The sequence below is a fragment of the Bos taurus genome, chromosome 21 (genome assembly GCF_002263795.3).
Source record: "Bos taurus isolate L1 Dominette 01449 registration number 42190680 breed Hereford chromosome 21, ARS-UCD2.0, whole genome shotgun sequence".
Lineage (NCBI taxonomy): Eukaryota > Metazoa > Chordata > Mammalia > Artiodactyla > Bovidae > Bos > Bos taurus.
Genome location: NC_037348.1, coordinates 43,064,029 through 43,079,910, shown reverse-complemented (window position 1 = coordinate 43,079,910; position 15,882 = coordinate 43,064,029). Strand labels below are relative to the sequence as shown.

The 15,882-nt window shown below is 38.8% G+C and overlaps 1 protein-coding gene and 1 long non-coding RNA gene across 5 annotated transcripts in view; one reads left to right on the top strand and one right to left on the bottom strand.

Moving 5' to 3' along the window:
• The window catches only part of AKAP6 (A-kinase anchoring protein 6), a 500,589-nt gene that overhangs the window by 135,429 nt on the left and 349,278 nt on the right, over positions 1-15,882 (bottom strand). For all 4 annotated transcript variants that reach the window (NM_001192923.3, XM_010817158.4, XM_059879132.1 and 1 more), the window contains one exon: positions 3,995-4,143. In NM_001192923.3, the coding sequence (NP_001179852.1) occupies positions 3,995-4,143 (149 nt within the window). The remainder of the gene's footprint in view (positions 1-3,994; positions 4,144-15,882) is intronic.
• The window catches only part of LOC132343369 (uncharacterized), a 31,412-nt gene that overhangs the window by 10,788 nt on the left and 4,742 nt on the right, over positions 1-15,882 (top strand). The window lies entirely within an intron of this gene.

Genomic DNA, 15,882 nt, shown 5'->3' with positions numbered 1-15,882 from the left:
CTCTGAGCACTAGATTCCTTTTAGTTTTTCATTTATGCACCAGTATTCACTGGGCACCTAGCACACTCCAGGATGCAGCGCATAGTGTGGTGAATGTGACAGACATGGCCCTGCCTCATGGAGTCCACATGTTGTTTGCTCTAAGCTTCCTTGGAACCCTCTGCCTCCCCTTCTTCATGATACAGAGAAATACTGGTTTAATGCTGCTCTCTTGATAGACTGTAAATTTCATGAAGGTAGGGACTATGGTCTGTCTGTCTTTGTAAGTGCTCAATACATGTTTGTTCAGCTTAAATTGGAAAATTCTTCCCCTGACCTAGCCCTCTTCCAAAAATCACCTCCAGAGTCCTGTCTCTCTCTATCATTCCTGACCTGCTCCAATTCTCCCCACCACCATCAGAACTGAGCACCACCTTCCGTGAGCTTACCTTCCTGCTCCCTACTCCAAGAAGATTCCTAACTCATCACTTTGACCCTTCATTCTATGTTGTTTATGGATCTGGTTCCTCCTACTAAATAAACTGTGGGCTTCTCAAGGGCAGGGACCATTTCATTTTTGCCTTTTAAACTCTGCACTTCATAAAGGAGGTATTTAATATTTGTCAAATTAATGAATTTCATTTTTTCACTTAAGCCTGCTTTGCAGTGTTTTTGTCCAAACTTCTTGTTGCTTAAATGAAATTGCCTTAAGACTCTTCCGTTTCTCTATAGTAGGACAATACCATAATTCAAATTTCATATACCGTATGGAACATGCATAACATGTGATTTAGGGGTAAAAAAGTTTATCAAAGGTCTGAGCTAAATTTCCAGAGACAGGGCAAAGTGTGGCTTCATGGACTGTTCACTGCATCGTGACTCAGGGCTCTGAGGCGAGGTCCTGGACAAGCCAGTCACCCAGGCTTTTTGCCTCCCAGTTCTATTATTTATAAGCTGAACAAAAGACATGCTTTGTAATCTACTCTAAGTCTTGATAGGAAGTAGGATACTACTTACTAAAATAAACAAGATTTTGAAATTCATTATAAAAATGAAATCAGACAAGCCCTTAATAGAAAGAGGTGTCAGAAAGACAGATGGTTATACTTCACAAAATTTACAAAAGAGTGTTCTTGATGAAATCTGCTCAAAAATTGTGCCACGCACGTAGTATGCCTTCAGTGAATATTTATTGGATGAAAGAAACAAGACAATTTACAAGCTTTCATTTAAATCAACAGGAGTCAAAAGCACCAACCTGCTCCCTTTGAGAATCACCAGTGACTCAAGCAGGAGAAGGCAATGGCACCCCACTCCAGTACTCTTGGCTGGAGAATCCCATGGACGGAGGAGCCTGGTAGGCTGCAGTCCATGGGGTCGCTAAGAGTCAGATATGACTGAGCGACTTCACTTTCACTTTTCACTTTCACTCATTGGAGAAGGAAATGGCAACCCACTCCCATGTCCTTGCCTGGAGAATCCCAGGGATGGGGGAGCCTGGTGGGCTGCCGTCTGTGGGGTCGCAGAATTGTACACGACTGAAGTGACTTAGCAGCAGCAGCAGCAGCAGTAACTCAAGCACTGTAGATCCCTCCAGGAAGTGACGGTTCCCCACTTTGCCACTTAGGAACCAGTGCCCAGTGTCTCCCACAGAGGGACACAGTCTGTTCCTATAGCTCACACAGCTTCACATACCATCAGGGAAATCTTCCCACCACACATATTCATGACTGTCAAACACATTTCATGGTTGTCCATAAGCTGTGTTAAATCACCTTGATATGCACCTTTTCATCAAGCCAGAGAGGTTATAAATTCATTTCTAAACCATATTTTGGTTACACAAAAATCTTAGACATTTAAGATCTCCATTCAATCTAGCAGCTGAGTCTTCCCTGGAGTAACCTTATACGTTTTTCAACTACATATTCTCCTTTGCATCGACATAGGCTGGAGGAGAAAATAAAAACATACGGATTGTATCACCAACTTAATGTTCTCTTCAGTGGACTGGATATCTATCTGCATACGGAATGAAGACCCTAGAAGGCCCACATTATTCCCACAATATCTTATCAGAAACAATGCTCATTCTAGGTAACAAAAGGAACTGTTAATGAAGTTTATGTATCATTGGAGCAGATAATTTTAGAAGGCTGTGTTCTTAAGGTTTCAGAATTACAGATTCAACTGTGGGAGCAAAGGGTCTTAGGAGCAGGACACCCCAGATAACCTCACCCACATACATTTCTCAAACAATGGTTTTCTGTATGTAAACAGAAAACAGAAAGGAGTATACGGTTTTTGTCCTTAGTATTAAATAGCTGCCTTTTCTTCAGCACACTCTTACATTTCCTCACAATGCACAGCCTTCAGCACCCTAAGGAGCATAAACAAAGAATATCAGGCAAGTTCACCTACTCCCACTTCACAGAACAATGCTTGCTGTTAACTAAGCCATTTCCAGGGCAGATTTATGATTTGCGGAGCCCAGAGTAAATACTCAGGTTGGGCCCTTGGAATCTGAGGTCAGAAGCACGTGGTACCCGCTCAATCCCTAGGGCTTTTAGAAAACATGAAAATGTGACCTAAAGTTTGTGGTGGTGGGTACACCAGGGACTATTTAGGCATTTAGAGAAATTAAAGCACGTTAAGACCTCAAAACCGCTTATTGTTCACACTCGAATATTTAACCTTTTCTAATTTGCTGTCATGCTTTTCCTCCTGTGAATAAATGTCTTTTGAATCATAGAAGATGAATCAAATACATGCTTACATGTCTCTATATAAAAAATATCTTAAAAGAGCAACAAATTGTATAGATAGGTAAATTTTAAAAGTTAAAAAGCCCTTGCCCATTTCCTAAAAAGAATTACAACTCGAATTCTTTTCTTGCATTCTTAGACCTCGGGTTATATCACAAGACAGAATTTGTAACCTGTGTTGGTAATTTATCCTCAAAATCTGAACGAGAATTTTAAGTCATATCAGAACTATAAGCACGTAAGAGAAAAAGGAAAGCAAGTGCATGGAAAGACTTCCTTCTTTTGAAGGAATATTTTGGCTAGAGTTACTCCCCATAGGTTTATACTATGCTGTTAACATGTTATGGAACTTGGGGGAACAGTTTCTCTCCCTTGTTGTCTGGCTCAAGTATAAAAGCAAAATAGGTTACTTTTTCCATTTTAATGAGTATAATTATTACCAAGTCATTAAAATTATGAAATGATTAAATTTCATTGTATTCTTTTACTCTTTAATAATCACCTACTAAATATTAAAACTGAACCAGAAAAGAATTTTTTAAATAATAGTATTTTATAAATCTCATATATGTATTATATATACATATATATATGTATATACACATACACACACAGAATGTTTGCATAATTTTGAAGTAATTTGGAAATATTTGAAGGCATAACTTAACTATTCAGTAGCATGGGTAGTTAGTATAATATAAATACAGCCATAGATCTCAGGCTGAATGAAACTGTTGGTGGGTCATTGAAGTTGCTGGGTCGTTTCATGTAACACAGACAATAAGCACCAGTCCATCATTCCACTTGACTTCATGTGATGCTAACCAGTTAGTCCATAGTCCCTAAACAATTATTAAATATCTATATTCTCAAAAAATTATGTTCTACCAGTTTCCAGTGAGGTTCTGGTGTTTAAAATTTGCTTAGATGGACTTTAAACTATGAGGTTTAAAGAGAGGGAAATACACTGAGAAAATTATAGGCACAATGTAGTGACAGAAACGCTAAGCAAATCACAAGACTGTTTCGAACAAATAATACCAAAGTTAGGAAGTCCTGGGTGAGATGACAGGCTGATAAAATCCGTAGTCTTCAATTCTGGTATGAATGGAAAAGAACATAAATACCTTGTCTATTGCACTTCTCTTGCTAGCTTGGGAGGAAATGCCCACCTAACACCGACCAGTGGAACATCATTGAAAAAAGTAGAGATTAATGAGAATAAAACAACAAAAAGAATAGTTCCCTACCCATTGCCTCCTCCTGAATGAACTTTTGACATATCAGCAAACTCTTCTTTCCGTTTGCTGCTGCTGGTATACTGCTCGCTGTACAGCTTGAGGGACATCTGCTCAACAGCATCTCTTTGTGCTTCCAGGTAGCATAGTTGAACCTCAGCCTGGAGAGAGAAACAAAGAGGAATGGCTGTTTTAATCTGGAAAGAATGCATTTCAAGTGAGGTGTAACAACACAGAGAATGGGAATTGTTCACATCATTATACCGCTCCTTTTCGCTCGGATTTAATGGGATCAGCTGGGCATATTACAGAATTATATTTTAGATCTGACTCTTATAAGTTCCTCCTTAAAATATAACCTGAATAAATGAACTCTCAGAAGACTCAGTAAATATCACAATATATCCCTGAGATCATAATACTGTATGATGAGACTTTATATAAAAATTCTGTGAAATTCCTTAATAATATTCTTCCTCGTACTGCCACATATGTAACATTTATTTTTTTTTAAAGAGTCCCCTTCCAACCCATACATTTGCATGGACGCATACTCTGGATGCTTCTCGTTATCTTCACCCTGAGGAGAATAAGAAAGCCTAGTACTAATTCAATACCTCTTCAATAGGGATAAGACTTCCTACATTACTTATTTTTGGTTCTTTGTATTTTGTCTTAATAATTTTAAAATAGAAAGAACCGTGATTTTGCTTACATGCAGGCTTGAATTGTTAAATTTTTCATAGATACTTGGGGCTCACTGTACTAAAAGGAGAGGTAGTAAGTTCACCATGCTGTTTTCTATCAAACCAAGGCCAAAAGAATGCTGAATAATATTTGGCAAGGAAATGTATTGAAGAGATGCTTTATTTATTGCAGCTGTTGTGATCCCTGTGGCTTTAGAGTTCCCCAGAACACGAGATAAAACGGGGAATGAAGTCTTCTCAGTGGCGTGCTTGCCTGTGGTGAAGGAAAAAGGCCAGTGCCGAGTACATGTGTGCTGTGGACCAAAGGAGCTCTTAAGGTCTTTTTGTGTGCTTCACTAAATCCCACACACCCATTAACATTTCTCAACAGTCTTAAAATGTCTACTTCTTTATTATTTAATTATATACTCTCCTACAGAAAGACCAAGTCTGGGTCAGTTGCTGGGTAGTTGCCAGATTTCCATAACATGTAGGAAAGCAGAGTCAGAGATGACCTTCTATTCTTCATGTCCATGGCCAACCGAGGCCTCTTGCACACACTCGGGTTTTATAGACGCAATCGTGGGGAAAAAAAAAAAAGAGTGTCATAAAATAGCAGCTGCTTAAAAGGGCGAATCAGGACTCTGTAAAGGAAATGGGTAGCTTATGAAATGGAAGATCTCAAATCACTCTAGAATTTGTATTTTGTTCTTTTCCACAGGAGCGAATTATGAATGCTCTAGATATTGAGGAAGAACTTAAAAAATACTAAAATCACTATATTCATGTAACTGAAGTTTCCACAATCTATGTATTGGTTCATGTAACCTTTTTTTGTCCAAACTAATTGACTTGCATAAGGATTAAGAATTACGTCAAACACTATAAACTAAGAATAACGTTACATGGAGTATTTTCAGTATGGGAAGAAAGGGTGTGGCTGCTGGAAAGCACGAAGGAAATACTAAATCTAGTGTTAGTCAGCCTATTTATTAACAGATGGAGAAAGAGAAGGCATGGAGCATATTACTGACAACACAGAAGAGTGCCGACTCAGAGGTTTGCAGGTATCACAGAATTTGAAGAAATATCTAGAGACCTAAGAATATTGTTTAATGGTTGGGGGGAAGAAAATGAAACTGAATATAGGGAGTCAATGATTAGAAAAAAACATTAGACAATAGAAATGTATTGGTTCTATATCTTTTACTGAAGTATACAATATTCCCAAGCAACTAAATATGAGATCACTGAGAGATACTGAACAGTAGTCAAAGAACTTAATACAACTAGAGATTATCATACTAAGCGAAGTTATAAAGTGAAAGACAAATACCATATGATATCACTAAAATATGAACAAATGAACCTCTCTACAAAACAGAAACAGATTCATAGACACAGAGAACAGACTTGTGGTGGCCAAGGAGGAGGGGGGAGGAGAGGGATGAACTAGGAGTTTGGGGTTGGCAGACGCAAAATATTACATGTAAAATGGATAAACAACAAGGTCTTAGTGTTTAGCACAGAGACCTATATTCAATATCCTGTGATAAACCATAATGGAAAAGAATATTAAAAAAGAATGCATGTAAGTAAATAACCGAGCCACTTTGCTGTACAGCAGAAACTGGCACAACATTGTAAATCAACTATACTTCAATCAAAAGTAGTGATAAAATAATTTTTAAAGAGAACTTAAAAACAAATGTCTTTCCAAATGCTATCCCCACCCCTCCCCTTCTCAACACCATGGGATAATGAGGAGACATCCCACACAAATTATTCTTTTGGAAATCCCATTAAAATAATGAATCTGCACCATTACATGCCAAAGCGGCATGTCTGATCCCTAGAGGTCCCTGTTAGTTTTTAACCACCCTAAGGTAGCACACTAGACCACTACTTGTTTTTGGTAAAAATCTCATGAATGTGTACCACTGGTCACAAAAAGCAACGTAAAGAGGGAGGTCAACTTCATATAGACTCATCACTACCATGGAAAAATAACTGAAGCTCAGCCCTTTGAGATCCTTGGCCATTTCTGTGCACAAGGGTAATACCTCTTGTGTGACACGGATTTCTAGAAGGGAATTCAGAGAACAATGCTGAGAGCAACCGGAGAAACAATTAGTCACCTTACAAAAATGATTGAAATGCTGTGATCTAAGACTTTTACTGCACAATATCTCACAGGCATTTGACATAGGAAACCTCCCTGTGCTAAAAAGGAGATGAATTAGATGGCCCAGCTTTTCCTATCCATCTACATTTCTATCTCTGATTTCAGTGATTCATTTCAAAACGTGATGATAAAAATAGAACCAAAGTTGTTTCTTCGGCTAAGGTTGAATGACTTTGCCAGTCTAAATCTACCTACGAACTGCCTTAACTTTTTCTCATACTGTATTTTACTCTACAGATAATTTTTTAGAAGAAAGATTTGGACAAATTATAGTTCTTAAAAAAAGAGTCACACTGAATCTTTGATTAAAATAATTTCATCTTTTGAAGCAATAGTTAGAACCAGACATGAAACAATGAACTGGCTTAACATTGGGAAAGGAGTACATCGAGGCTGTATAGTCTCACACTGCTTATTTAACTTATATGCAGAGTACATCACGTGAAACGCTGGGCTGGATGAAGCACAAGCTGGAATTCAGATTGCCGGGAGAAATACCAATAACCTCAGATATGCAGATGACACCACTCTTATGGCAGAAAGCAAAGAGGAACTAAACAGCCTCTTGATGGTCAAAAAGGAGAGTAAAAAAGCTGGTGTAAAACTCAACATTCAAAAAACTAAGATCATGGCATCCAGTCCTATCCCTTTATGGTAAATAGATGGGGAAGCAGTGGAGACAGTGACAGACTTTCTTTTCTTGGGCTCCAAAATCACTGCAGATGGTGACTGCAGCCATGAAATGAAAAGATGCTTACTCCTTGGAAGAAAAGCCAGGACAAATCTAGAGAGCTAAAAAGTAGTCGTTAAAGTAGTAATAGTTCAAAAGTAGAGACATTGCCAACAGAAGTCCGTCTAGTCAGAGCTATGGTTTTTCCAGTAGTCATGTACGGATGTGAGATTAGGACCATAAAAAAGGTGCTTTCAAACTGTGGTGCTGGAGAAGACTCTTGAGAGTCCTTGGGACAGCAAGGAGAAAAAAAACAGTCAATCCTAAAGGAAATCAACCCTGAATATTCATTAAAGGACTGACGCTGAAGCTTGAATACTTTGGCCACCTGATGGGAAGAGCCAACTCATTGGAAAAGACCCTGATGTTGGGAAGGATTGAGGGCAGGAGAAGGAGGCAACAGAGAATGAGATGGCTGGATGGCCTTATCCATTCAATGGACATGAGTTTGAAACAACTCCAGGAGATAGTGAAGAACAAGGAAGCCTGGCATGCTGCAGTTCATGGGGTCGCAGAGTTGGACATGACTGAGCATCTGAATAACAACAATGACAATTGTAGATACTTTAAAAGTGACTAAATTTTACACATAGAAACACAGACTATAGTATATTAAATAATATTATTGATGTGTAATTAACAAGATTTGATAACTTATCCATTAAGAAAAATGAAAAGGAACAAGAAGGAACAGACTCACTGACAGATCTACCTCTCACTTCCTGGCCAGTATCATCAATGGGAATATAAAATGAGCAGCATAGATAAAGGGAACAAATGAGCTAAAACAGTCTTTTGCTTTGAGGTACTAGTATGATTCCCAAAATGAAATGTTCAGCAAGCAAGTGGAAATATTAGGACTGAAATATAAACCCAGAGGCAAAGGCTGACACTAGGAGATGAAATGAGAATGCCATGGGAGATCGTGTATGATGAGAAGAGAAAAAGGATCAGCTCTGTCTTATTCTAATCGAGGCCTGCATAAGACCTCAGCTGACTTAAAGTGATGGATTCTCAAATATTCTCCCTCCCTCTCCACCAGACGCAAATCCATTTTATAGATAGTTCATTGATCTTTTTGATTCACATCTGGGATCATGGGTTCTTGTTTTCAGGGCTTAATTCTGGGCCTCTTTATTTAAACTCTTTTCCATGGCTTTCAATGCTACCTATGTAGTAACGGCTCCCTATTCTCTCCTCTGAGTGCCATACAACCAACCACTGCTAACTGAATTTACTTTAGGCATAGCTGTTGGAAACACTCTCCATTCTCATCTTTACTGCATGCCTCCAAACTTTCTGTTCTTAGTATCCTCCCTTTAAATAAATGGCACCATCTGTTGCTTAGGTCAGAAACCAGAGAATCATCCATGACTCCTCGTCATTTCCTACAACCAGTTACTCCTTAAATTCTATTGATTCTTCTTTCAAAATGTCTCTCCAGTCTGTCTTCCCAGTCTGCATTGCTGCCAGCCTGGTCCAAGCCTTTGTCAACTCTCCCCTGTAGTATAGTAATTATCTTCTAATGTGTATCTCCCCTTGCCCATTCCTGCCTCTCCCATCTCTTCCATTACAGTGTCAGAGTGGTCTCTACAAAACGTAAGTTAGTTTCATACTGCATTTAGATCTAAAACACAAACTTAGAACATAGCTCATTAGATTTGCTTCCTGCCTACTTTACACCGCATTCTCTACTTCTCTCTTTCTTGGTCACTATGCCCCTTGTTAAGTTTCCTTCTTCCAGTTCTTTAAATAGCTCTTTCTTCTCTAAGGACCTTTGAACATACTGTTCCCTTTCTCTAGAACATTCTCTTGCTAACGACTTCTCATTCTTTAGCTCTCAGCTGACATGTTACTTCTCAGGGAGGCTTCTCTGTCCATCTTATCAAAAAGTAGATCCACCCTATTTTTCTCCATTGCAGAACAGTGTTAATTTCCTTTACAGACATATCTCAATTCAGAATTCTTAGACTTGCTAGCTTATATTTTCTCTCTCTCTGTCTCCAGACTCTAAGCTCCATACAGGGATGGTGTTTCTCTGTCTGCTTGGCCATTCTGTATTCCCAGCACCTAGGCAGTATCTTGAACATGATAGGGGCTCAGTAAATAACTTATTGCTCATATAGTCACTAAGCCTTTATCATGTGTCAGGAACTACACCAAGAACTATGGGTACAAAGAGGAACAAAACATTGTCCCTTTTCTCAAGGGATTGCAGTGTAGTGGAGGAAAGAGCCATGGCAAAAGGAGATAAGTGCACTGAGTAAAATGATGATGGGGGAGGATGGGAAATAAAACATTGCATGAAGGTGAGGAATGGGCAGTAAAAGCCAGGTAGAGGTAACATCTGAGCCAGACCTGGGAGTATGGCTATATCTTTGCCAGGTAAAGAAGAAGATGAATATCTTTACAGGTAGAATTCTTCATTTGTTCAGAGGCCCAGACTTACAAAAGGATGTGGCATGTTCAGAGAATGGTGGCTGCAGCTTTGGGGGCATTTAGACAAAGAGGCTAAAGTAGAAGGGGATAGTCTATGGAGAATGTCACCTCAGGGAATCTGAGCTATCCAATGACCTGCCAAGAAGATGTCACTGTTTCTGTGATGGCCTTAATCTACTTCTATCTCCCTTCTTCTGTCATGAGATGGGTTGGTCCAGATACGCTCATAAAGTTCCTACCTCCTGACATGGCATTGAGAAGAGAATCAACAGTTTCCAAGAGGACAAAAGCCCAGCAATCCAACAGAGAGAATGCCTACCTAAGAGATTCTATTAAATCATTTTTCTCTAGTAAACTTTTAACATAATGTTATGGGTTTATTTCACATAATGTGTTCTCTTCAAATTGTATGTTGAAGCCTTAAACCTAAATGTGACTGTAATTGGAGACAGGGTCTTTAAAAAGATAATTAAGGTTAAACAGATCACAGGGTATGGCCCTAATCCAATAGGACTGGTGTCTTTATAAAAAGATGAAGAGTGGTCCCACAGAGAAAAGGCCATGTGAGGATGCAGTGACAAGGCAGTTGGCCATCCACAAGCAAGGGGAGAGGCCTCCTAGAAACCAAACCTGTCAACTACTTGATCTGGGACTTCCAGCCTCCAGAACTGTAAGAAATAAATTTCCATTGTTTAAGCCACCCAGCCACCCAATAAAAAATAAAGTATTTTTTATTGCCACCTTAGTAGACTAACTAAGATCATGGCATCCGGTCCCATCACTTCATGGCAAATAGATAGGGAAACAGTGCAAACAGTGGCTAAATTTATTTTTTGGGGCTCCAAAATCACTGCAGATGATGATGACTGCAGCCATAAAATTAAAAGACGTTTACTCCTTGGAAGGAAAGTTATGACCAACCTAGACAGCATATTGAAAAGCAGAGACATTACTTTGTCAACAAAGGTCCGTCTAGTCAAGGCTATGGTTTTTCCAGTAGTCATGTATGGATGTGAGAGTTGGACTATAAAGAAAGTTGAGCACCAAAGAATTGATGCTTTTGAACTGTGGTGTTGGAGAAGACTCCTGAGATTCCCTTGGACTGCAAGAAGATTCAACCAGTCCATCCTAAAGGAAATCAGTCCTGGGTGTTCATTGGAAGGACTGATGTTGAAGCTGTAACTCCAATCTTTTGGCCACCTGATGTGGAGAGCTGACTCATTGGAAAAGACTCTCATGCTGGGAAAGATTGAAGGCAGAAGGATAAGAGGGCAACAGAGGATGAGATGATTGGATGGCATCACCAAGTCAATGGACACGAACTTGGGCAAACTCTGGGAGATGGTGAGGGACAGGGAGGCCTGGCATGCTGCAGTCCATGGGGTTGCAAAGAGTCAGACAGGACTTGGCGACTGAACAACAACAACAACAGCAGCAGCAACAACATACTTCCTTCTTATAATGTGTCTAACAACAAAATAGTTATTTACCCCATTGTAAATTTGGTGGTGAGGGGGGTAAATTTCAGTTATTCTAACAATCTTGAAGGATTAAACCCACACTTACTTTTATAATCACATCAGATACATGCCTTGTCCTTGCCCTAAAAAGCACTGATTTAGTTAAGAAATATCAATTATTTCATTGTCACTGCATATCCCAGGACCCTCTGTTGGTATCCTGAGAATGTTAGAAAATTAATTTTACTCTTTCTTAACTCATGCCACTGTAGGTCTGCTTGCTCACTTCATAGCTTCCCACATCTACCAGCCACTTGCATCTGATTCCACACCCTCTGCTTTCTCTCCTGTTTCTGTGGAAAATGTCCATATTTCTACCCCAAACCAATCCCCTGCATAGACACAAAGAGCCCCTCTTATCTATGCAAAGATTATCGCCCCAGCAGCAAATCATCCTTCTCTTCTTCAAGTTTTCTCCTCTCCACAATATTCTTCTCATTAACACAGTCCCCACCCCACCCCTCCAAATGCTGTGTTTCTCCCATGGTAAATAAATAAAGGGCTTCTCAGGCGGTGCAGTGGTAAGGGTTCTGCCTGCCAATGCAGGAGAAAAAAGAGACACAAGTTCCCTGGGTCTGGAATATCCCCCAGAGGAAATGATAACCGACTTTCTGTAATCTTTCCTGGGAAATGTCAGGGACAGAGGAGCCTGGCGGGCTGCAGTCCATGGGGTCGCAAAGAGTCCGACATGACAGACTGAGCACAAACGTACAAAATAAATAAATAAAAAGGAAAAATAATCTCTTGACATCAATTGATACCAATCTATTCTTGGCTTAAGCCCCATTTCTCTGTTCTTCATTACAGCAAAATCACTTTTATCCACATTATCTATACTCACTATGTCCAATTCCTCTCCTATTTTCTCTTGAATGTACTCCAACTAGGCTTTTGTCCACATGCCACAGTTGAGTCTTCAACCTATCCTGACCTGCTCCAGCAGGGCCAGTGGGCTTGCTCCAGGGCTCTAGGGGCATTTGGACCTTGTTTGCATGACAGCTCCATCCCTAACCTCCCTTAAGTCTTTGCTAAAATGTCATCTTCTTATTCAGGTCTTTTTTGATCTTCTACTTAATACTTCAATTGACTCCCGCCCCCCACCCCCTACACCCACCCCTCCACCCAGCAATCCTTACTGTCCTTCATATATATTTACCTTGTGTAGCCAAAATAGGTAACTTATTTTATACTGTCTATCTCTAATTGTGGACTGGAAGCTGCGAGTAGACAGGGGCTTTTATTTATGTAGCCATTGCTATATTTTATCCATGTCTTCATTGCTTTTATCTATGTATTCATCGCCATCTCCCCAGCACCCAGTGCAGCACATGGTATGTGATCGGCAATCTATATAAATTAGCTGAATACATTTTACAGTTTGAAAATTTTAAATGGTTTAAAATGTACAAGGAAAAAAGACAGATAGTTTTAAGGTTGTAGCCTCAGTTTAATTTTGAAAATAGTTGGCTTTATTCTCTCTTAAAAAGGAGACTATTTTTTTCTTTGACCAAAAATTATTGAAATATATAACTAGTTTACTTTTATCTAGAGGAAAGGAAGAAGAAAACCTTCTTTATTCTGAATCATTTGGTAATATTTTATTCAGCTAATAGAGTGATCTTATATGTCACATATTATATTAAAAGCTAACCACAATGGGTTCATGCTTATAGAATGAAAATTTCAGCTTTTGTCATAATGGAGTAAGCTACACAATACATTTCAAAATGAAGTTTGAAGTCTTCTGGGTAAGAATGTGTCGTAGCTTAATAAAACCTGATTTCCCATTTAAAAAAAAACAAAAAAACAAAAAAAACAGAGTCATGTGAGCTTTCGGAAGAGACATCAGCAATGTCACAGTTTGTATTTGGAAGAATCCATACCAGCTCAGGAAGACCATGGGGATCCATCAATACAATGGAGGGGAACTGTACATTTTCTGACAATAATTTTGTTATTTGGGAATATTTTCCTACTTTTACTAGTCTTTTTTCTTTACCTGTGATGCACTATCTCTAAGCACACACCTTTTCCCCTTATGCCTTATACAAATATGTCTCCCCTCTAAACTCCCCATAGAATCTATCTCTTGCAACTGGCCCAAATCACTTCACTTTTCTGGAAACACCTTCAGGTCCCTAAACCCTCATAGACTCTGACAAGGACTTTCAGGATTGATTAAAATCTCCATTTGGAAATCTCCATGCTTTTGTTTGGCAGAATTCCTCATATTCACTCCAGGATTGAGAGTTGTCACCTCTATAGTGGTTTTTTTGTTCCCCAAGATCCTAAAATGAACTCTCGGTAGACATTTATCACACATTCATGATTAGCTACATTCTAATTAAGTACAAATATTATTTGGCAATACAAAGGAGGAGTCCTGTGTATAGGATTGAGTAGAGCACCAAAGTCTCTTTCTCCTAAGAGTTGGAGCAGAGACTACGGACTACGGAGCAATGCATCTCTTTAGAATAAAGTTGATTAAAGGTCTTCATTTCTTCACTTGACAAATATATTTTGAGAGTCTCTTTATGTGTAAGACATTGTATAAGATACAAATCTGGGTCAGACATGGTGCTTGTCCTTAGGGAACCTATAACCTAGAATTATAGAAAATTATATCACATAACAGGAGCTAAAATATTTGTTCAAGGATATATGACCAATACACTTTGAAAATACTGTCAAGGAAACAATTAGTGAGTTGGTTAGGATATTCTTTTTATCAATGGATAAAAAACTTTTTAAAGTATTTAAATATTTCTTATTAAAAATAAAATATATATCAAAATTTAGGAAGATGTTCAAAGCTATTTCAATATCATACTCAGCAAGTGAGTGAGTGAAAGTCACTCAGTCGTGTCCAACACTTTGTGATCCCATGGACTGAATACTGGAGCCAGCGTTTCCCTTTTCCAGGGGATCTTTCCAACCCAGGGATCGAACCCAGGTCTCCCACATTGCAGGCGGATTCTTTACCAGCTGAGCCACAAAGGAAGCCTGAGAATACTGCAGTGGGTAGCCTATCCCTTCTCCAGCAGATCTTCCCAACACTAACTGGAATCTAACTGGGGTCCCCTGCATTGCAGGCGGATTCTTTAGCAACTAAGCTATGAGATTTTACATATACTAATCTTTGTACATTAGGCTATAAAATTTCTCTGACCATACTGGTAGCACCAGAAAACCTAGACTTATGTTCCCAAGGTTTATTTATACTTATTTGTGGATAATAAACTCAAGACAACTGCAAAAGATAACTGATTTAAGTAAAAATATTGTATTTATATATTTAAAAGGTCATCTTTCTGTCTACTGACTTGGTGCTAGTGGCAAACCATTAAAACCATTCACTGTAATGTTTAAGAAATCCAATTTTAAAGCTATATACTTAATGGTATTTGTTAAATGGGAAGCATTTAAACAAAGCAGAAAAAATAACATGAATGCTATTTTCATTATTTCTTCTGCATTTGTGTGTAAAGAAAAACGTCATCTTCCTCCATGTTAATGAGAGAAGAGATGCCTATATTAAAAACAACAATGATAACACCTCCACTTAAACATAAAGAACAAATATATCACACAATCACATTTGTGGATCACCTCATCCACCACTACTCTCCTCTTCTTTGTAATGGAAGTAGTTAAAGTCATTAAAAATTCAGCATTTTATGTCACGAGCTAGGGTGGGAAGGGAACGTGATTACACTGTGTGGACTGGAGGGGATGATTAGAATTTCTATGTTTCTCCATTACTGTTCCTTACCAAATCTCTGCACAATGACACAGGTGTCAAGTCGATGTTCTTATTCCCAACTTCCAAATACCACTACCACAAGTCCTTATGTACTTTCTGGCAGAAACTAAAAATTAAAGACATATAATGTCAAGATACAGTCTTAGCTTCTCTTGCCCTGCAGGACTGGCAGTTCCTTCCCAGGTACAATTATGTTGGCAAATGCTGCTATTAACTCTATGACTACAAGGTACACTCCAGTTCCTGTGAAATTCTATAAAATAGTTGTCCTTAGATGGTGATAGAAAGGAAGGAATGAAGCAGGAACAACAAGAATTACTTTACATACTAATAATAACAATTTAGCTATCAAAACAGAACTGAACAAGTGTGCCTTTATACGTTCTTTTAAAAATGTAGCCTCCTAGGGTACTAATAATCAGGGCCTATGGTTCAGGAATGCACGGTAGCACTCAGCTCAGTGCCTGTATCCTCATTTCAAAGAGAATCATTCAAACCGACATCCACCCTGTCAAGAGTCTTGACTTTGAGCTGCTAATGTAGAATAAAAATCAATATAAATTTTGATCATTTGATG